The 24,183-nt window shown below is 36.6% G+C and overlaps 1 protein-coding gene across 4 annotated transcripts in view; it reads right to left on the reverse strand.

Moving 5' to 3' along the window:
* Window positions 1–24,183, reverse strand: part of ASAP1 (ArfGAP with SH3 domain, ankyrin repeat and PH domain 1) — a 191,763-nt gene that overhangs the window by 70,416 nt on the left and 97,164 nt on the right. For all 4 annotated transcript variants that reach the window (XM_052787460.1, XM_052787462.1, XM_052787459.1 and 1 more), the window contains 2 exons: window positions 12,520–12,592; window positions 2,937–3,082 (listed from right to left, as the gene is read on the reverse strand). In XM_052787460.1, the coding sequence (XP_052643420.1) occupies window positions 2,937–3,082; window positions 12,520–12,592 (219 nt within the window). The remainder of the gene's footprint in view (window positions 1–2,936; window positions 3,083–12,519; window positions 12,593–24,183) is intronic.

Raw genomic sequence — 24,183 nt, forward strand, 5'->3', positions numbered from 1 at the left:
TTACACAGAAGAATATTCTGTATCCTCCACCTCATGAAATATGCATAATATCACAATTTGTTGGAAAATATTTAATGAATCATAATTAAAGTTCAAAAGATTTAATAAAAACAGATCCAAGTTTTTGAAGTTTTTTTTTTGTTGCCTACTGTGTAGCTCTATTCCTTATTTGTCTTCCTGTCTTTAAAGGCCATTCATCATTTTATTGTACTTTTATTAAATAAGGCAGCAACAATCTACTCTATGTAAAAAAAAAAAAAAAGCCTATTAGCTTGCCATTCATTTTAATACCTATTGCCATTTTTTCAATTAATTTTATTAACATAAGCCTCAGCACCTATTGTGGGACTTTATCGGCAACATTATACAGTCCTCCTCCCAACTGCTTTTTCACTGGACCTCAACTTCTATTTTGATATTATAAAAATCCTTTTCTTTCAGTGTAATTGTATTAATCAGCACTATGCTTAAGAACAACAGTGGGTCAAGAAAGCAGAATTATCTATCTTGGAGAAAAGGTGAAAAATAAGTGTTTTAAAAACACTGAGACATTTGTAAAATAAGCTCATTGTCCATTTGAGACTTCTGAATGAAGTAAATTAGGGAATAGCCTATTTTAAAACCTGTCAACAAGAATTTAGATAGATAATGCTTCATAGTCTAGCTGAAATAGTATAATGTTGTTTTGAATGAGTGTGGCTTCTTAAGTAAAAGAGCTTTTTCCTCTCAATCAGCACTACTTTAAATAAATAAAATAAACCCCCACTTCTTGTTTGCCAGTTGAAAGAAGTTAAAAATTTCTGTGGAAGCCCTGCAAGGAATGATGAGGTCCAGACAGCTTCCAACAAACGTGAGTTCTAGTCCCAAACTGTCCTCAAACTGCACTTCAACACGCATTTGAAAATACTTATTTTTAATTGTGTGCTAAATTAAGATTAAAGGAGGCCAAAATAACCAAGAATGACAGAAGTCTTTACAGAGGAAAGCAGGTCCCTCGTATACCTACTGGTCTTTAAAACTGCCAATATTGAAACAAAAGATGATCCAGGTAATAGGCCAGTGCAAAGCTCTTAAAGAAAGCAAGCTTCATTAGGGCAAGTGTGATCATCCTTAGATGAGTAAGTAGGTGATGAAGAAGAGGCAAGACTCAGGAGGCAGAAATAAGCACAAGCATGAGAGGTCAGAAGTGACACCCCATTTTGAGTGTTGTTAGGGCCTGTGCAGTCTGAGATGTTTATAAGTGAATCTCAGAGGATTGCAGAGAGTCAGAGGAGAATGTCTGCCGATACTAAGCTATTCTGGGTATTAAAGCAAAAGCCAGTATGAAGAGTTGCATAAGGACCTTGTAACACTTACCGCTGAGAGAATGAAATTAAAGATTGAAGTCTACACTGAAAAATGTAAAGTGATGAATAAGGAGGAAAAAACTGCATACAGATTCATGCTTATGAAATAACAATCACCACGAAAAATGTCTCAAGGAAAAAATACCTTGAAGTTACAACACAGAATCCCTTGAAAACATCAAGCTCAATGCTCAGTAATTATAAAGCAATCAGCCTTCAGAAAAAGAAATAAGAAATGCAACCATCTTCACGTTTGTCCCCCCTCATTTCAGAAAAGGGTACAGTAGTACTTAAGAGAAGATATAGAAAGGACCAACAAGGACAATCCAAGTTATGGAATAACTAAGACTCAGCTAGAAAAGTAACAGAGGAAAGGAAAGGAAGAATGATGGCTATCTGTAAATTCCCGGGAAAAATAGGGAAATTCTTACATTTCTTGTAAGATATAAGAATCAGGGAACAATAAATGAAAGGATCAGGTTCAAAAGAAATAGAACTGACATTTCAGAGAGCATTTCATTTTAGCACTCTGGAGGAATTCACCATATTCTGTGCCAAGCATAGCATACATTCAAGAAATCCTAAGACAAATTCATGGAGGTAATACTAACAAGGACTACAAAACAAAAAATATTGCCTCCAGCTCCAACGTCTCTGAGCTGAAGACTGTTTTCATGACCACAGTACAGAAGTTATACCCATATGTTTTGCTCTCTTCCTACACTCTTCCCTAAAGATTCACTCTCAGGCAACTGTCAAAGCCAGGGTACTGGCTACATGGGCCTTTGATGGGACCTAAAAGCAGCTATGCTCGTGCTGGGGGCTCTAGGAAAGAAAGTGTAATATTGCTTATACTTTACACACTAAAAAAGCTTGGAGATAACCCCAACTGTAAGAAAAACATAAAACTGAAGCTACCACTTTCTGAATACAACAGCTATCAAATCCATGAAACATGATTTCACATGAAATTTGGCTTCATTACTTTCCGTGTTCAAAGATATTTGCTATGACTACAGTTTTATTATCCAGCTTTCAGAATTATAAAAGGCCTAAGATGAACTTTAGATGAGACAAACCTTTAAACCACCTTCATAAGCCTAATATTTAAGCAATGGATGCTTTGTATACCACAGGGAGAATGGACTTTAGCAACACCATTTAAGCATGCTCCCCAAATTGTTATTTTTCTTCCAAAAAGTGACAGTTTCTCTTTTTGAGGTAAGACAAAACAGCCATAAGTAATGGTATTGGATTTTTAACTGGAAAGACTTCAAGTCAGGGAATGATTTAAAATTAAGGTCCATAAGAAGAGATATGTAACATCATCAATCACTTGAGAATGATGCCTTAAGCGATGTCTCAACATTTATATTTTTCTTTTTAACTGCCAATTAACAACCAAACACAGCGAGTGTGTAATAACACCCTTATAACCAGATATAATAACCAGATATAATCTCTGAAGAAATTATTGTGTTTTGAAAAAAAAATGAAAACATCTCTAAAATTATCATCAGTCATCAGGATCATGCAGTTGTATTTTATTTTGGAAAAAATAAAAAACTAAGAATGTTAGAAACTCCTTACCAGGTTCTTCAGCAGCGTTGATAATTCTTTAGTAAGCGTGGAAAATTTTACAAAAGCTGTGCCAAGATCTGGATTATCCCGACTTAAAAAATTACTTCCAAATTTATCTAGTACTTGTGCATAGTTTTCTTCATTTTGAACATGATCTGCAAAGAAAAATTAAAAGTCAGAAATTTTCTCTTATAGACATTATTTTAAGCTTATGTATTGCAGTACAGTAACAAACCAACTAACAAACAGTACTTTCAAAAAAGCCAGAAATTAATGCATTTACTGAAAATTACAATAATTTTAATGTTAAAAAGACCTATTTAGCCATATACACATAAATGCTTCTTAAATCAGCAACTTGAATTTGTAATACATCAATGAAAAAAGCTCTGTAGTTATTAATAAAGTAGTAAGATAAATAAAATGTCAATCAAACAGTGTAAGTATATGTGCTCATTTTGTAAACAACACAGGAGTTTATAATTGTCTACTGTAACACAACCTTTTTTTTTAATTGTAATGTCGGGACACTTCTACAGAACAAAAAAGTCAATAGTATCAGATATAAAACTAAGGAGACCAAGTCTGAATCTGACTGCAAGTTTAAAAGACGAAATGTGTCTTACAAAGATTCCCTTTTCACCTGCTTTATAAAACCGAGTTACCCCACAGAATGGAATATATATTGGTATATAGCCAAAGACTTGTTTCAATATATTTAATAGCAAACTGCACTTACAGAGAGGTCAGAACCAAGAAGATGAAATGGAAGCCAGTGAAAGTGAGCAAAATCCTTAACTCAAGGATGAAGGAAATTCTGAATTACAGACCATTGTGCCTGAAATGTTTTTCTTGCTTCTATTACTTTCCTTTCTGGCATCTGTTTGCATATTTTATTGTTACTTCCATTTTAGCATCTTTAAATAGAAAATTTGCCACTACAGCCCCTTGGGACATACTTTATCACCTCCATCTCTCTTAGAGGAATATTGTTGGTATTAATTAAATCAACATTTCACTTTAATGAGTTTCCTACTCTTCCTATGTTTTTTTCTGTAAGCCACAAACACAAAACCACAGAGATATTCCAGCTAGAACAAGTTCTGTGCAATGAAAGGGAAGAGAGAATAGTTGTCAATAGGTACCATGTTTTTGCCCAGAAGACCTGCAAGGTTTATATTCTTCAAGTTCTCATATTGCCTGAGAGCGTTTGAATTATGGGGGCCGGGGGTGGGGGGCGCAGATAAAACTGAAAAGAAGGGGGGGGGGGGGGGGAAGACAAGACATATGCTTCAAAAAAGGCTTGTGGATGATGTCCCACAATGCATCAATGCATGAATCTACTTTGACACTAACTAAGAGCTGATGAAGCATTAAACTAATACTTTGAAGGTATTACAGGCACTCAAAATAACAGCGCACTAAAGCTCCAACAAAAAAAAAGTTAAAACTTATTAGAAGACAAAAAAAAAAAAATCACAATGCTTATTTACCAAAAACAAACCCCAAACCCCACACATCAGACAAGTTACATTCTAAAATCAGACATTAACACTGAGGTTTTCAAAAGGCCAAATATTTAATCATATGTTAATATGGAGTTGTAATTCAAACAGTATGTTTTTAATAAAACTGTTCCAAAAGCATACGGTTTTAATCAAATAGCTTAGCATTAAAACCAAGGCAACCACTATATAATAATAAAATATGCATTTTGTTTTGATGTAAAAGCTGTTGCATAAATATACACAGAAGACTTCATCTAAGAAGGAGCTTTGGCTTATGCAGTCCTGAGCTCATAAAACTCAAACGTACCCAACTGTGCTGAAGGAAAAGGAAGGATAATGGAACAAGGCCAGAAAGAAGTCTGCTATATCATGGAAAGCCTGTCCTTGCCTGTGAAGCACTTCTAACCCCACAATATTTCCTAGCATTTTGATTTTAAGTGCTGTGTTGTTTCATACACCATTTAAAAAAAAAAATTTTTGTAAAGAGACTGAAAAAGAGCTGAAGACGACTGTTTCCTTTGTCTGTGGAAAGGTAAAAAATCCCCTGTCAGAAAGAGGAAGCAGATCATTGTCTTAGAACAATATATAGGAAATTCTCAAGAATCCCAGATAGCAGATCACTTAAATCTAGAAATGAGGTTTTATGATGTAAAAGGAATACTTCTGTAATTACCACACATATACACACAAAATTCAAGTACTGTGTAAGAATAAGAAACTTTCAATTTTTACATTACTATCAATGTGAATATTTTAAAAGGAAAAGAAATATTTTCTATTGAAGAGGTAAGGTAGTTCCCTACTTGACCTTAAAGGCACGAAGATGAAAAATTAAATCTGCAACACAGCCTATGGTAGAATGCAACATAGGAAAACCGACATGCTTAGAGCAAAGAACAATCTTTAATCTCCCTGTAGGTGCCTCATGCAAACACAAAAATTACTTCCTGGTGTCCTAATAGAATGACCTTTGCATAAAGAAAGTTATAATGTGCATGACAATGTTTACATCCTTAGATACAAGTACTGTAAGAAGGACTTTAATAACTCTAGAAAGCAAGACACAAACACTGACAGCAGTACATACAAAGGATAACATTTGCCTTCTAGAACTGGCTCTTGTCATCTCAATATCGTAAACGAAGTTCAGTACTGTGATGAAAATAGAACAGCTTCCTCAGACAGACATCCTCCTCCTTCAGCAGCTCCCTGAGAGGTGCCAGAATCACGGACAACTGAGGACAGGCTCTGCACCCACTGACAAAGGCAGCTCCCTTCAAAGGGGATGGGAAAGGGGCCTCACTAATCACCCCCTCCCCGATGGGATCTGGCAAGTCAGCCAGTACCTGAGCCCATGTTGAAGACCTCACTACAGAATGGCAAATGTAGTATAAAGCAACATACTGGACCAGATACAGCAGTGAGATTTTCTGAGCTGAAAGATGTGCACCTTCTCTTCTCCACAATCCCCACCTTCAACTCTGAGAAACACTCAGCACAGAATTTACATTTGTTCTGAGAAAACCCTGGTAGGGCCCAGTGCGCAGCAATGTGGTGGCATCCCTTACTTCGGTGCTGTAACGTGTATATTGAGGATTATGTGTTAAGAGGAAATAATACAAACACATCTGAAGATGCAGATCCAAGCAAGTGAGGAAGGAACAACAGCCACAGCAGCTTACAGCAGCCTTTTGGTACACAGCAGTACTCACCAGGAGCAGGGAGCACGCTTGCTCTGAGCCCCAAGCACTGCAGAGACTCAGGCTTAAGGACTCCCAGGGCTGAATCCCACCTTGTTCTGCTGCCACAGGGAGTCACCTGAAGTTGTCTGTGCCTAAAGTCACCTTGTGGTAAACTTTTCCCAGGACACAGATAGAAGACTGAAATCAGATTCCCAAGGCGTACAAAGAATTTGTACTCATTCATTGAAACCCACAACATTAAGTACTGTGTTTATTTCCCATTCAAAAGTTACCAGAATTTTAGCATATGCTTCTGAACCCAGTAAAATTCACGCCTATTTGTGCATAATAAGTAAGGAAACTGAAGAACAAATACTGTGAAGAGAGGTTAAGGAACAGCCTTTACATACTGGAGCTAGAAGACACAACAATAAAATTAAAGCCTTAAAATTCCCTTTGCCTAAAACAGTTTTGTTCAGATATATTACCCTGCAAACACTGAAGAACAAAACAAAACAACAACAACAAAAAAAAGAGTTAAATAGTTTACAGAAGAAAAACGCTCAAATACAACTCTTTCCTGTCACTGATTATACTTAAATTACACCCAAAGAAACCTGAAGAATGTCTAAATTACTTCCGTGTATCTGGTTAAGTCCAAAAAAAAAAAAAAAAAATCACGATTCAGATTCCTGATCAACTATTTTTATGTTGCACTTATAAAATGGCTTTGTTCCACGGGTAGCCAGAGGAAAAATAACCAATGTCAGAGCCAAGCTGCATTTCTGAATGGAAAAACATACACATTAAAAAGACTCAAAATGACTTTAGAAAAAGCAAGAAAGCTGGCAAGGTTAGAAAGGACGGGAAAAGAAGTTATTTGAAGTAAGAAAGCATCCTTTCTCATTTCATCCTTCACAAAGCTGAAATCTAATGAAAAAATAAAAGAAAAAATATTTGACCACTATATTGTTACCTGGACTTGATAACAATAACACCTTCTGGACTGAGACTGCTGAAGGGAAAAGTAATAAAAGCCTCTTTCAAAGATTTCCAGAGCAAGGAGCATCTCAGTGAGTCTGTAAGGTTCTCTAGATCATCAGTATAAGAGCACTGAGAGATAAGCCAGTCCGAAAAGGCAAATGACTTCTTTTTGCATCTGTGTTCATTGCTGATGTGCTTGAAGAAGTTCTCATGGAAGAATTTTCTTTCAACTCAGCTTCCGAGGATTTATACCAAATCTAAGTGCTAACAGTGGAATTCATAAAAGTTGACAAAATGTGCAATGGCAAGTCACTTAGACCCACATACAGAAGAACAAAATAGGCAAACTATACAGCTGTAAAGCCTCTTATTTATAACAGCCTCAACACTACAGGAAGAATGAGAGGCAAATATAATAGCTATTTTTAATAAGAGCTCCAGAGAGAACTGAGAATTCAAGTATGCACCAGCAGAGCAGTAATGCTGATATACTCCTCAGGCAATATGTAGAAACTACAGTGCAGAGCAGAATTCATGGACATGTGGATAAATATAAAATGCTGAAGAAGAAACACAGAGTTTATAGAAAGAAATTTTTACTTCGAAAAACTCCCCCCTCCAGGGGATCAACAAGCATATGGGGAGAGGAAATCCACATTAAATGATCTGTTTGGATTTCTGAGAAGGTCGGTTCCTCACCAAAACACTAAAAGGAACTAAGCAAACTAAGAGGGATGAGCCTCACACAAAGGAAAGACAGGTCAAAAAGATGTGGTAGGGGAAAGGAAAGACTAAAGAGTTAATTTTCTCAACAAAGGAAGATCACCAGTGAAGTCCTGTATGAAACAGTAATAAGGCCCACATCGTTTAACAACTCATAAATGAGTTGGGAAATAAGATTCATAGTGATAAACTGTTCTTCTTTTCCATACAATACTATAAATTACTCAGGGCAATAGAAGCAAAAGCTGACTTCAAAGGTGAGATTAATCTGTCCAAACACAGACTTCTACAACAAAGATATCTATATTGAACCTTGGGGTCTACCCTTCCCCTTATGGTCAACATAGGAAAAGTTACAGCTCAGCTCATAGAATCATAGAATCATTTCGGTTGGAAAAGACCTTCAAGATCATCGAGTCCAACCATTAACCATGCCCCCTAAACCATGCCCTGGAGTACCCTGTCCACTCGCTTTTTGAATACCTCCAGGGATGGTGACTCAACCACTTCCCTGGGCAGCCCATTCCAACGTTTGACAACCCTCTCAGTAAAAAACTTTTTCCTAATATCCTAATGTAAATGCAGAGGAAGTCAGATGTATCTCACCCTAGAAGTATCTACATACATCCATTAATTGTGCACAGAGGCTACAGCAACAGGCTTGCATCTGGGTAGCTCCCAAGTTAGATGTGGAATGCTATGTTGAACAGCCAGTGCATGAAAGTGTGCATTAGGCAGTGTAACGCACGTGGGAAAACACTCCTAACTTTAAGAAATGATTGCGTAACTAGACATTATAAAGAAAGATTCTGGAGTTCTATCACTTCAACATTCAGTACCAAGCTAAACAAAGCTGAACATCAGAAATTATTAAGAAACACAGCATGCAATAGAGCAACATAAAAACATTACCATAGCGTGCTTAAACCCTTAATACTGTCTGCAGTTCCTGTCCCAGTTGCCCAAAATTCACTCCTCCTCTTCCCTGTTTTAAAAAGGAAAGTCTATGCTGCCATTTTGGAGACAGACAGTAAGGATGATTAAATGTGACAGTTTCTGTAAAAAAAACAAAAACAAAACCCAACAACAACCCCCCCCCCCCAAAACCCCCAAAAACCCACCAACCAAAAAAATCCCAAAAGCACCCTCAAAAACCCCTAGGGCTGCTGAGTTCAGAAGAGGGATATTGTGGGTGATTGTGAAAACAACTCAATCCAGAAACCTATCTCAGGAGATGGAATGGACGACACTGAATCAAGTTTGGATTCACCCACCAAAAAGTCTTCTGACACTATTGTAGCAAGCTTTAGCACTTCAAAGCCCCTTATGAACTCTCATGCCTCAGAACATGCAACAGTCCCTCAATTCCACATCAAATGAGTCATTCTGGTGGGCTTGAGGCCAATGCTTTGAGGCATGGACAGAGCCAGTTTCCTGCTCAGGGGACTTAAGGCCTGAAGAGCATGCATGGGACAACTTCACAAGGGAGCATTCAACTAGACTGATGCAAGACTACAAACAATAAAGATTTACATGAATTTAAATTCCTTAGACAAAATGAACTGTAAAAGTCCATTAAGAAGTATCAAGCATCACGGTATCAGTCCTGACTCAGGTAATTCCTGGCCTTCATATCATTGTGAGCTGAGAAAGTGTTAAAAAAAAAAAAATTACAACCACTCACTCCATCTTTGCACCATTTTTCTACTTCCTCAAGCAAGCATCTGCTGTTGATCATTGTGGGAGACCGTGTGAACTGCTGGTCCAGCTCAGTACCTTTGGTCTTGCATGGATTTTATGTTTTTATTTCTCCATTGTGTAAATTCTTTTGACTATATTTGGGAGTTATATCAGGGAACTAATGAAAAAGAGCTATTGAAAAATCTACAACAAAACTAATTGTGCAATCTACTGCTGTTACAGTTCAATCCAAACGTTGTGGGAAAGCTAGTCAGAACAGATTCTCCATTAAGTTCAAGCACCATTCACGTAAGATGGCTTCCTAGTTACAGATGCAATCTATCATGCCAGAAATAAACAGCAAGCCAGATAAGGAGGAAGTGATGAGAAAGAGGTATCAATTTGTATGTCTCCTTGGATTTCATAAACAGTACCTTCTGAAACAGTACTTTCAGATAGGGAAAAACTGATGGGACCTTTCTAAGGGATTTTCACATTTCTGTGCTGGTACATTTTCACTTCCACAGCAGTAGATCTAAATCTAAATACAACAAATGGGTGAGGGATCTGCACAAAACAGAAAAAAGTATTTGGGTGACATTTAAACTCTCTTCATAACAGAAGAGAGTCCCTTGCAGTTCCTAATTCAGCAATGAAGAGGAAACAAACCAACACACCAGAGGGCTAGGGCTTTCTGAAGACTTCTGTGTGAGACATTGCATTGTTTGAATGTCACTGTTCAAATGTTACTTGGGGGGCGGGGGGACAGACACCCCCCCACCCCCACCCCCCCCAAAAAAAAACAAACCACAACCAAAACCCAACAAAAAAACAATACAACCCAAAAAATCCTACCTATGACTTTTGGTAGAGTATGAATTGGATTACTGAACTGAAAAGAGAATTTCTATTGCCCCTGAATAAACATTTCACACCAGTCCAGCCAGAGTTCTCAAAGGAGATCATGAAGAAGGGGAGTTTGAAAAAACAAACAAAAAAACCCCCCAAAAACAAAACCCAAAACAATCTCCTACTCTAGTAGTTTAAATATGGTCTCACCTTCTAGCAAACAATTAAATTTGTAAAACAAAATTCCAATTTTGAGTTCCCAAAATGTAGTTAGAGGCTTTCTTTTGAAATACAAAAATAGTCACCAAATTCTTGCTTGAACTGATAAACGACAATACATTTTACAGCTGGTTTTAGTACATTTTACATGAAGTTAAACAACGAAATCCACTTTCATCACTGAAGCATAAGAAAATAGCTGGCTTAGCAATTCTCTTCATACAAGCACGCAAAATGAGTTTAATTCAGTCACTTTATTTCTAGATTTATTTTTACAAGGTTTCACATGTGTAACACATGCTTTTAGTCTTGCTCTTACTAAGCTTAGTTTATGTTTATCAATTACTGCATTAATTGCCTCCTGTGTACCCCTTTTCAAGTCATAATGTAGCCTGTAACAACAGCGTTCTGAAGAGGGAGCTAGAGTATTATGTATAGTGCTTTCTTTATCCAAAAGAATTCATACTAACTTGTACCTTTGAAACAAGACCTGTTTGGAGAGAAAAAAAAAAAGAGAGAGAGAAAGACAGCTACCTAACTATCTCTGGTCCTTTTTAAGTGCAGAGCCAGCCAATTAAAACCATTAACCAACCTTCTATTGCTTTTACTCAATGGGACTAGTTCATGATATAGTATGGCCTACTTGCAGGCATTGAAAACAATATTACTTTTATTACAAGACTCAAATTGAATGATATATAAATGATAGTAGAGATTTTAGCTATGTCAAAACAGACAGAACACTTCATGTGTTCTACAGTTTTCATCAGTTTTGAAATTCAGTAAATAGGTACTTTGAAATGGAAAAGCTGCTTGCAGCATCTGAATACTTCTCAAAGCATAAAACTAAATACACATGTAGCAAATACTATTCTCACTTTCTATCAGGCTTCACAGTCTACTGGGAAAACATTCATCATCAACTGAAGTTACAGAAAAGCTAATTAAAACATGGTGCTAGTGGCGCAACTGTATTAGTGACTGGCAGAAGAGAAAAATTAAGAATCTACAATACATTAAAACCCCCATACACTTCCATAAACATGAGTTAATGTGACAACACACAAAACACCAGAGAAACTACGACCACTCAGAAGTGGCTCTGCATAAGGAAAATACTCCCTAAACTGATTATTATTGCTAGGGAATAGGAACTGGGATTTTCTAAAATCCAATATTTACCGCCAGATGGTTATTGGAAGGTGTACAGCTCTGCTACCCTATCTGCCTTTGGCACAGTTTTTAGACCTTAAGAGAAACAGAGTTAGAAGCCAGGTACACTTTATAACATTTTTAAAGCCTAATATGTATATTGATCTGTGTTTGATCATTTGTTACTGATTTGAAACTGATTATCAATTCATATTACAGCCACTTATCCTCTCATCAAATTTATTACTATAGCTCCAATAAAACATCAACAGTGTCTTCAAACAAGCAAAATAATGATAAATCTCCACTATTTCAGTTAAGAAGGGAAATACATAATTTTTATTTTTCATGTTATGAGGGGAGAGCATGTGTTGAAGAAACAAACACATCTACCTGTAGATATTTCTTTTTATTTATTTATTTTTTAAACTTGTTCAGAAGTTCTCATCCTTATTTCACTTAGAAATGCACTCCATAAATTCAGACTAGGAAGGACACTGTCTTGTCACTGTTCTAGCTGAAGACAACTGCTTGAAATGTTATGACAGCAGGAAAATTTACCCATGCGAATTCTTTGAGAGGCCTTTGAGAAGGAATATGAGGGTGAAAGCATTGGAGAGAACATTAATCTGATGTATAATCATAAGCAAAGAAAGAACATTTTTAAGTCCAAACACTCCTAAACAGAGAAGCATCTCTTATGCTATACGCTTCAACAGGATAAATTGCAAGACACTTCGCAAACTTGAAATCAAATGCTTAGGTTCTCACGTAGAACTGAAAACAATGTCTTACCTTGCCCCGAATTATATATTGCTTTCACAGATTTTTTCACCTTCTGTAGTGCAGTTCTGTCTTGATCCAATGCCTACAATAACAAGAAATAAACAAACTTTAAATATTTACTTCATTGATCAACAGAATACACTGTAACATTTAAAAAGAAACCCACAGAGTAAGTAGTTTCACAGGCTGGGAAAAACTGCAGATACAACATATTCAGCCTGCAGGAAGGTCCAAGGTCATTCAACCCCTTCAAGATGAATTAAAGAGCTGAACTGAAAACGCTCTGAAGGCAGAGTAGAGCAGTAGTGACAGTGCTAAAACACTATTTTAGTTTTGCAAGGGACAAAGCATTTATTCAAATTGTAATATAGTTTGAAAAAAAACCCAAGAAATAGTTAGTAGATGCTTCTACTATAGCCCTATAGTTTCTACTACAACCAAATTGCTTGTTAACATCTATGGTTTTCCCACAGTAATAGTCTTCCAACTATAGACACAGATTATCACACTAACCTCTTGCCTCAAACTCCACAACAGAATTTTATGAAGACAAAAGATGAAAAGTAGCAGATAAAACCAAAAAGACTAAGATCTGATTTTGTGCAACACAATGTGACTGAAAGGAAATATTTAAAATCCAGAAGAAAATGGTATTAAGTAATGATGAATTTAGGATTAGATTTCTAGATACTTTCTTTTTTAAGCAAGATAACTTCTCCCCACCCACTCTCAATCTGCTGTAAGAAATCAAATTAACATGAGAAAGAACTATTATGATAAAGCAAAATATAAAGTCAAAGTAAACATTAGTCTAGACTTGTGGAATTAAGAAACTTAAAAGCCACATACTGGTACTGTGTGCAGTGATCCAGTTAATTTTAAGTGTGTTTTGGATATTCTGCATGCTTAACATGTTGTACACGGTTCCCTGCTATCCATAACATACACAGAAATGTTTAAATTATTTCCTATATTTTTTCCCATTTAGATCATAGGCAATTTCCCATCACATAAGTAATGCTAGATCAATAATCTCAAGTTTTAACAAAGCTGGCAGTGTTTGCCGTATTATATTCATGTTCAAATCATTGAAGATTGGAGAACTTATACTCAGAGTGACTGTCAGGATAGCAGCCCAACTGAGCCTGTTAGCTGTTGTAGACCACAAAGTTCAACTTGCAGAGACCCTTGGGTAGCCATATTATCCAAACAGCTTGGATCTCCTGTTGTCTGATATCTGAAGGCTGGCAGACCAAGGCAGAATGGCAGCTACTCCTACAGCAGAGTATACCTCATCAGAGAGGTCATCACCAGCAACACTATGAGTGAAAACTTAACCAATAAGTAGAGCTTTTACTGTCAAAGCTGAGATGATTGAACTATGTTGCACTGGGCATTAAGAAGCTCCAAAAATCCTGGAGCAGGAGCTCCAGGACAACTAGAGTGTTAAGCACTGGAGATGGTCATACATGAGGGTACCGCTCCTAGGTAAGTTCAAAACGCTGAGTGTTTCGGTGTATGCACACTTACAGTAGGAAAACATATAGAGAGAAACCAATTAATATATAATAGTTCTATTTTGCAGTGGCCCAATTTTAACCAAGCGAAACATTATAGTTCAACAATACATTAAAGTCTGTAACAAAAGAAAAACGTAGTGTTTCTGTTCTTTAACTGAAAACCACCACATTGTCAGATTACACAATCACTTCTATGGTAGCTAAAACTAGCAAGTTTGGAACCACAGAATTTATGTAAGTGCTTTCTAATACTATTTACCTTTAGTTTTTCTTTCTTTTGCAACAGAACAATGGATTCAAATATTCAGTACTGCAAATATCATTTCTTTTGCTCCCCAATAAAACAGTGGATTTTACTTGACTTTCATCTTGACAGAGTTAAAATTTTTAAATTTAATAAAATATTAAGAACTCTGTGTTCCTTTTCAAGACAGTGCACAGCAGGTGATTCTCCTCAGACTCCTCTGCAAACGCTGTCAAAAGCTTTTGCTTCTGCCTGCATGCTATGCCAGACAGTTGTTATCATACATTTCCACTGAAGTTCTCTCCATCTTCAATGACCAGAAAAAAAAAAAAAAAAAAAAAAAAGATTCACTTGTCTACTCAGAATTTGAACGCAGGATAGTATAAGAATTTGAAACCAATATTTTGGAAAAAAGACAACAGTTAACATTGATGAGATTCAGAGATAAAACTTTGTACTAAATTCTAATATTGAAGCAAACTGGACACTCGGGAGGAAAAAACAAATGCAACAACTCCAAGAAAGATGGTACGTGTTCCTAAAGATATCAATCCAGCAGACTAGGACAAATAGACTAGAAAAATCTTTGAAATTGGATTTGATATAGGGTTAAATTTAATCACTAATATGGGAACAGGAGGGAAGGGAACATTCATTATTTTAAGAGAGCAATCACTGAGCAAAGCAATATACAGAGATGACATCTACTGCCTGAAGGAGCCAGTGATCTAAGTCAGAATGACATCACAGGTCAATTTTGTATTTTTATATTCGCAAAAACAATCTTTACTTTACATGAACTAGTTCTTCTTAGTCCAAAACTCTCTAAATAAAACAAATCCATGCACATTTACAACGATATACCAGGGCAGAATGTAAAATGCCTACCGCAGCAGGAACCCAATCCTACGTAGGATTCTAGCTACACAAAAACTGTTATCTAGGGGTTTTTAGGTGGTTTTGAGTGGGGGTATTTTTGGTTGGTTGGTTTTGTTTTGTTTGTTTTATATAACTGTAGGGAGTTTGTTTCCAAATATATTACATGACTCTTGAATGTCTTCTGCTATCAATTTTTAGCTGCGCTCTGCTGCAAAGGAAGTAAGCTGCACTCAGTGCTCAATTCAATTATTATTCCAGAGTAATGTTACCTTTTACGTATGTTAAACTAGACGGGAACAGCCTTGCTTTCCCCAGTTAGGTGAAAGCATGCTTCTACAGTATCCATTAATTTTATTTTCCAGTGTTTAGAATAAAAAATATTTTTAATCCCCATCTTAGAAAACACAAAATCTGATCTTCCAGTAAAAATTACATACAATTATATTACTGAAAACTACAATGACTTGGAGAACCAAGGAGTCTCTGTGACAATATCTAAGTATTCGGATGCTCTCCTTCCTACCTTCCTACATACTAAACTCTTCCTCATCACCACCCATTCCTGGAAAATGCTTCTTTCTTCATTTCCGTGATACCACCTCCCAGGACGTGTTTTTAACTTCCCTGGGAGAATGTTTTCTTACCCCCTTATGCATTCTGAAAAGACAGATAATTTACTAAAGGTACCTGCAACACAGATTTGCTACTTCCTAGGCTGAACAAAGCTTTATTCTTGAAAACAGTCATCTTGGAGACAACCTCCATCTTTATTCGAAATAATGCAAAATCAGTGTTCACAAAAAACCCTGAGACATATTGGCGAAGAAATGAAGAAAAAAAAAACCAAACGGCGCCATATTTAATCTGCTTATATAAAATTAAACAAGGAAAGCTCCTTGCTCCTCATACTCAGCAGATTTTCTATGCATGATCTCTGACATATACCCTGTCGAGTTTTCATATTCCTGCATTCCCTTATATTGAAGCTTATGCTCAAGAAGAAAACCTCCTGATCACGCAAGATCAGCTCTTCTAACTCATCAGTTTGGAATCCCCCAGACAGTCACCCCAGATTTAATTTCTCCTTTCTGCTAAAATTTAGCTACTTTGAACCTAGCCTGCAATTTCAAACTGCCAACCTAGTTCAAATCTGTACTAGTGAAGAAAGCAGTATCTCTCCTTCCTCATGCCAGAACACTCATGTTGGCTACACTGTGATGCAGTTCAGGAGCTGCTGTGGTGACCTGAGCTCCATGAAAACCAGGGGCTCCTTTTGAGCACTATGGATTTAGCTCACCTTCCTACAGCTACCATTTCACATTCAGAAGCAAGACTTCTCATAGCACCCTCCCTTTTAAGATCTATATTTACTGGTAGCTATTCATACCAATATAAAAATTGGAAAACTTGTCCACCTGAGGAAACTAAATCAAATTAATTTTGGGGTGGAGGGAAGGCGAGTCCTCCCAATGGATCCTTTCACTGGTGTAGATCACTGGGTACACAGCACACAAGTCAGTACCAGGTCAGAGTAGGTGTATGTTGACATCCCATAATCTACACCACAGTCCTCTCTGCTAGATGAGGCAGAGCCGTGCACTGCTGTTCACACAGACAGACAAGGCTTTTGCCTGTCTTCAACTCTCTAGAACCTGATCTCTTGTCACTAAAGTGTATTTCTATTTTTGGGCCATGCTCTGTTATAATAGCTACTAAATTTTAAACCAGAAATTATACTACCGTGCAGTGTGTGAAGTCCTAGATTCTGGATTGTGATCTATCTTTGATGTACTAAAAACTGCCAAACTCACATTTAGATAGACCAGTTATTGTTTCTTTACAGAAAAAAAGACACAAGGTTCTATAGATACATATATATATTTGTGTGCATGCGTGTGTGTAGATACTAGTATGTATGTATTTGTATGCATGTGTGTGTATGTAAAAGTCTATATACTGGAGATCATACTTAAGGATATTTGATGTACTTATCCCTAACATGAAAAGCACGGTTTGAGCAACTAAAAAAAAAAACCACCTTCCTTTCTTGACTGATGTAAAACTACTATTACAGAAACTCTAGAAATCGGCATCATCCTGGGGGCATACATTTGCACAGAGGATGCTACGGCCACTTCAGCCCACTATATCTACTAAAATATCAAACATGTTTTGCGTACCTTGCAAACCTTTACAATTTGAAGAGAAAAAAGCCCCACTGATTTCTGTTTCAGCCTTACAATAATAAAAAGAGTGGCTCAAGACACTGACAATCACATTAATATTTCAGCATACATTATTAATCCCTTCAAATAGATTACTATCCAGAGGAGATGCATTTTCCAGCTGGAACAAACTGCTCATCCTCATATCAGAGGAGGTTTAGAATTTCACTCCATTTGTAGGAGGTTTGCCCTAAAAAATGCCATATCTTACCACTACAAAAACCCACCCACAAAAATTATATACCAAACCAGAAGTGTTTTAAACAATTACAAGATTTTGCACAAGACAAACCCGTGACAGAAGCTTGAAGTCTATTAGAGCATGCACAATCTATGCACTCATGACAAAAACCTCTCCATGTATTAAGAAATTATTTTCATATATTACGAAAACTATCCATGTGAAGTGTAAAATTTTTGAGGTTATACACACAAATGGGCGTAATGAATACTTAGTAGTCACATGCATGTATTGTCAGATACAAGATTAATTATTTCATGGAAAATACATGGATGATATATTGGATTCAAGGGACTAAAAGTACTAAGTCACTTATCAATTTACACACTACTCTAACCCCAGCACAGAAGTGACTGACAGTTACTATTGTCTGTACTAGAAAATATGCTTGCTGCCTGCTCAAGTCCCAGTTACAATATCCATGTAACAAAGTAGAACAATGGCACCTTACAAAGTTATGGCTGTTCAGCACCAGTATCACTTTTCTTCCCAATAAAATCCAAACTTTATCAGATGGATAGTAAACGCAGACTAGACAGGTTAATAAGTTATTACATGCCACTGAAATTGCAACAAGAAAAAAAAAAAAACATAATTTCCCCAGTGAAATATAACCAAAAGAGAAGGTAAGAGTCGAGTGTTGGTCTCCCGTAGCTTATCCACTCAGAAATGAGCAGACTACCAAACTCAATTAATTCTGTACACGGAGAAGTGATTCAAACCACCCTTCCTGTCCTTCTCTCTCCACTCAGTTTGTACTGGCCCTACCAGTCACCAGTATAAAGTCTGTTTCGAACTGTTGGTCTCAGCACGTGTCTATATAACAAAAATAGGGGAGTGATTAAAAATTTTCTAGAGACACTTAATCACTTTGTGTAAAAGATGGATATAGACAGGCACAGTTTGAACTTGTCCTGAATTACTTAAAAATCCAAAGGGTCCAAATGAGAGAAAGTAAAAAAACCCCACATCAACAAACACTTATCACTGTAATAACTGCTACCAACATCATTTAGTACACCATCATTTACCAGCTACTCCCAAAATAACACCAATTAAAAGATAAGATACTTTAAAAAAAAATTTGTGATTTCCCTGAAAATTGAAACTTCACGTGTTTAACCATAAACTAATGAAAAGAGCATCAGTAATCAAATTTAAGAAATACATTTTTCCAGAAAATAATATTTGAGGTAATGCCAAAGCTTAACAGAGATCCCATCAGCTGAACTTCCCTCACATCTCCTGCTGTTAGTTACGTGGCCTGATGCAACGCAACAGCCTCTCTCCAAACCAGCATACATGAGAAAAATCATCAGCCCTTCAGTGCTGTAAAGGTCACGTTAGATGAGCAAGCTCATTTGTGTAGTCTCTAAAAAGACTTTCAAAAACAATAGTCAATAAATTATTCTTCAAGTATTAGTCAAATGGCAGCACAATAGATACTGCTTGTAAAATCTCTCTCTATAAAAAAATACAGTACTGCTAAACTGTAATTTGTTTTGACAATTGATCTTTGGATCCCTCTTTGTAACCACACTCCTACCCAGAAGCTTTTTCTGCAAGTGCATGAATGCAGATACTAATTGCTATCTATGTATGATTACAGATAAAATGAAGTTATAGCATCACGTTTTTCCTAATGAGCATGGAACCGATATTTGATCTTGATCATGCTCTGATACATTTGGGAATATTTAACAATATTTTGGGCAGTTCCTCCCTTTAAGTTCTCAGTTGAGTTACATTAATATTTCTGTGTCTAGCTCATTTTGTGCACAAGGTACATTTAGAGATAGTGAAAAATAAAACGATGAGATTTGTTCCCAGATACGATGATGACACAAATCAGATTCATTTTCTAACTTCTGTTGTGTAGGAGATACTGAAAAAAACACAACTAGTGACAGCACTTGAAAACATCCAGTGACACATAAAAAATTTTCCCCACAGGCACAGGCTGTAAACCAGCTTCCACTGGGTAGAAACTAATCTTGGTGATAAATATCGCAGAATCACATAATGGTTTGGGTTGGAAGAGACCTTAAATATCATCTAGTCCCATGGGCAGGGACACCTTCCACTAGACCAGGTTGCTCAAAGCCCTGTTCAACCTTACCTTGAACACTGCCAATGATGGGGCATGCACAACTTCCCAGGGCACAGTGGGGCATCCACAACTACTTAGTGCCAATATTCTTGCCTTACTGGCAACAACATACCTTTAACTAGCAAAGACTGGTTGAACAGCTATCATTCACTATATCCAAACTCAGTTCATTACACTAGTCAGCTTTACTATTACCAATTAGAAACCACAGCAAAAACAGTGACCAGTTTTCATATCGCGGCAGCACAGTTTTAACTATTTCTTACTCCAGCAGCAGAAAAAACACACTAGCATGATTAAAGGGGTAAAATGTGGTTAAAGCTCAGAAAGCAGCAAACCCATAGCCAGCCCCACAGCTCCTGAAGATACCACAGTACAAGATTCCCAAGTCGCGCACACAGCTTTTGCTAGCGTTAAAGCTGCAGAGCACTAGCAAGTGATTGCACAGAACACAAATGTAAGAGTCTTCCTACATTATAAATGCTTCTCTGATTAAAAATAAGTAGTGCTGTTGCGCTCTACTTTTTAGCAAGTCATGGCATATTGTCAATTTTTTTTCCCTGAGTTGATCCTTCTTGTCCGCATTAGCAATCTACTAAGTATTGCTTTAAAAACACAAAGGGAATTATCTTAAAAATCAAGAAATAGAAGCCTATTCTGTACCTGTGCTCTCGCAAAACCCTCCTTACACTTTTTTCAAAGTCCAGTGGAAATATATTACCTTGAGTGCAAGTATTGGCTACCAAATACTATCTTTAAAAATCTTCTTTTCCAGCATACAAATATACAGTCCCACAGAAATAGTATATAAACAAGATTTTTAATTAATTTATTGAAGATACTTGTAATTTGAAAAACCAAATACACTATAAAGCGCCATTTTCATTTAACAAAATCTAACCTAAAAAGCTTATATGCAAAAGACATAACAAAATACAATTCAAAACAGCCCAAAATAGAACAAGATAAATAATCTTCTAGAATAAAAAAATAAATACATCAGAAGACTGCAAATACTTGAGCTAAGGTCTTTCAAAAGGAAGCAAACTGAAGAGAAGACGGCATGCAAAGAACAAACATAAATGCACTAAACAGACGTGCTAGCAGTCATAGTTATTATAGAATCATAGAATGGTTTGGGTTGGAAGGGACCTTAAAGATCATCTAGTTCCAACCCCCCTGCCATGGGCAGGGACACCTTCCACTAGACCAGGTTGCTCAGAGCCCCATCCAACCTGGCCTTGAACACTTCCAGGGATGGGGCATCCACAACTTCTCTGGGCAACCTGTTCCAGTGCCTCACCACCCTCACAGTGAAGACTTATTAGAAAGAAATGTGATTCTTAGCAAACTGAATTGGGAAAAAAGCACAAACGTCTCTGGATAATTGCTTCCCACCACCATATCTGACTGTAAATTTCAGTAACAGGAGAGCTCTTCAGCTGCTGCACCAGAGTTAAATACCACAGAATATTTTCCTCCCATGTTAACTCTTCCCTTTCTTCTTTTGAAACCACAAAATATTTTGCAGCATGCTCTGTATTTAAAGTGTTATCCCAGTAACTCACAGGCATTACCTAGGCAGGGAGGGAAAATGCACTAGATCAGGATTGGTGAGTTACGGTTATTACCACCTTCTCAAGCAGCAAAATTTTTCAAATATTGTACACAGATTCTGTGAACATTACAGAAGCTCAAAAGTGACACTCAGGGATAAATAATGTACTCCCTCACTCAGCCATTGCCAGCCTCACAGTGGTGTTGCAATTACACAGTACACTTACACCTCCTAGCTCTATAAATTTCAATCAGTATTGTTATGCGTCGATATCTGGCATCAGCTAGCCACAGAGATATGGAGGACATCAGAAACATACTCATGGTAGACCAAGCTGTTTCAAAATGTTACTACTACTATTACAAACCCATTTTTCTTTAAAAAATTGCTTCATTTGCGGGGGGGGGGGGGGGGGGGGATGGTCACTTTCTTGAGAACAGAAACAACCCATGCTCCTTCTCCTCCTAACCCCTGAAGAAACACTTAAATATGTACATTGATGCATGACTGCAATATTCCATTTCAGAATTATTCCATTCAGAGCAATAAAGCAGGTATATTAACACATTAAAATTGTTTTATGTAAAAAAAAAAAAAGTAAAATTGTGGCTATTTGTTCCAAGCTGCAGATTTCAAGACTTTCATTAGGTTTTTTAAAAACAAAGGTAGATATTTCCATTACAACATAGACCTTTAAGACTACTGCAGCATTCTGGGACACTGCTTACAACTCAGTTTCCGTTTGTTATTGGAGAGGGCTATGATGACAGACTCAGTAAGACTTCATCTTACATCATGTTAAACCTGTAACCACTACCACTTACTATGGAATTCAGAGCTACACTTGGATGACCAGCTAGGAGAGTCTACCATCTAATCCTTCCTACAGTACGTAATGTAGATTGACACTATAGGATAATAACAGGAGGGAGAATAACAACAAATCTAGAAACATTCTAGAAAATAAGCACACATTCAATTTTCTTTGTTTTTAAGGTCAAAGTTAAAAATGGAAATGAGAAGTGTTACAATGTACAACAGGAGTTGTGTTTCTAATCATCATGATTAGACTTTGGCTAGAGATGATTCACAAAATCCACAAGAGGGCTTTTGAGTCTCCCCTCAAGTAAGAAAAAAATAAAATCACAAGAGCATAATTTAGACATGAAGCATTAGAGGTAATTTTGAATTTCAATGTCATTTTCTTTGATACAAACATATTATCTGAACACATTTAATTCTGTGGGGAAAATTACAGAAAAGGAAACATGATAATCAGTATAGTCAATTTTAATACCTTAATAAAAGCCTTATCTAAAAACCTCTACTTTCTCCTACAGTCTTTCATTTCTTTTGATCAACATGCAAAAATAGCATAAATGTACATTAGAAAACTAAGATGTGCATTGTATCTTCACTGTGGTACAGAAAACAAACAGACCTCTAAAAGCAATATGGGCTGAAAAAACCCAACCCATAAATGTGTCATACATATTATATAATGATATGCTGTAATTAACAGAATAATTCTATGTACAACTTACAACCAGAGATCTGCTTTCTCAATATACAAGTAATACAGTGAAATGAGAAGGGATATCCAACCCAAAGCAAAGACCTATATTCTAATTAGATTCTTAGGTTTATTTTGAAGATGCTGGCACACATTATGACCACTGGCAAACTGTTTAAGTCTAGAAAGGAACTTCTGACTTACGTACAAATGCATAAGCTATAGCAATCAATCAAAGGTGAAAGAAAAGGATATACTAACAACACTGAAATCCTACAGTGTAAAGGTAACCTTAATTTGCCTGAACTGCATATATGACCTGGCAAAGTCATTGGGACAACACAGAAGCTACCACTTTCCCTTCCATAGGAAGGGCACTTTAAATACAGTGCTGATTTTTAAAGGTATTGTTTTAAAACCACAATGAAACTTAAAAGAATTTGGCAGTAATTTCCAGTGTGTTAGGAAACAGGATGAGCGCTTTGCAAGCAAACTGTTACTTACTTCACAGCATTTTTTTACCTAGTATTGCGTTTGGTAAAAATAGTCCTATGCTATTTCTCTTTTACGACTGTATTAGAGAAGACACCCTTACAAAGTATTCTATAAATTTTCTTAACAATATTAAGCTTCAGATATAACTTACAGCCACGATCCTAAACACAACTAAATTACACTGGTAACAACTTTCTTTAAAATACTTATAAATACTTTAAAATAAAAATAGCTGCACTGTATTCCATTTAGAAAATGCAACTGACTTGTCTGATCACAGATTTAACTGATATTTTTAATATAAGTAAACCCGCATTTATAACATAAGTATACAGTTCTGCTACCAGCTGAACAAATAACTGTTTTGTTCGGGGGTATTTAACTGCCAAAAAAAAAAAAGTCCCAATTTTACAACACTTTTCAATTACATTGTTTAATCATTTTGGGAGGCACTGTGAAGCAGCTTGTGCAAATTAGCAAAAAATAGAAGAGTTCTCCGAAAGGGAAAAGTCTTAGGAATAAAGTAGGAGGTGACTGTTTGAGGACCTGGGGATTCTAAAGCATTCAAATTCCACAGATTCAAAAGCAAAAATTAGTCAAAGATAACAACTTCCCCATATATGCAGCACCTAAGTAGAAGTTTCAAGTTCAGTGTAAGTAGAAAATACCACGCACAGTCATCCTTGTCTTCCTCAAGCTAGGGCTTAAAACACTTTTGCTAACACTTGTGCTAGACTCCCAGGAATATACCCACACTGAATATCAACTAATTGTGCAACAAACTCTGCTCTACAAAATATTATTTCAGTGTATTTTTGTCAGATAAAACATAAGCTTTGTACATAACTCACATATAGTGATTCATAGACATAAGGGACCTTAAACACA

The sequence above is a fragment of the Harpia harpyja genome, chromosome 5, assembly GCF_026419915.1.
Source record: "Harpia harpyja isolate bHarHar1 chromosome 5, bHarHar1 primary haplotype, whole genome shotgun sequence".
In the NCBI taxonomy this organism is placed as follows: domain Eukaryota; kingdom Metazoa; phylum Chordata; class Aves; order Accipitriformes; family Accipitridae; genus Harpia; species Harpia harpyja.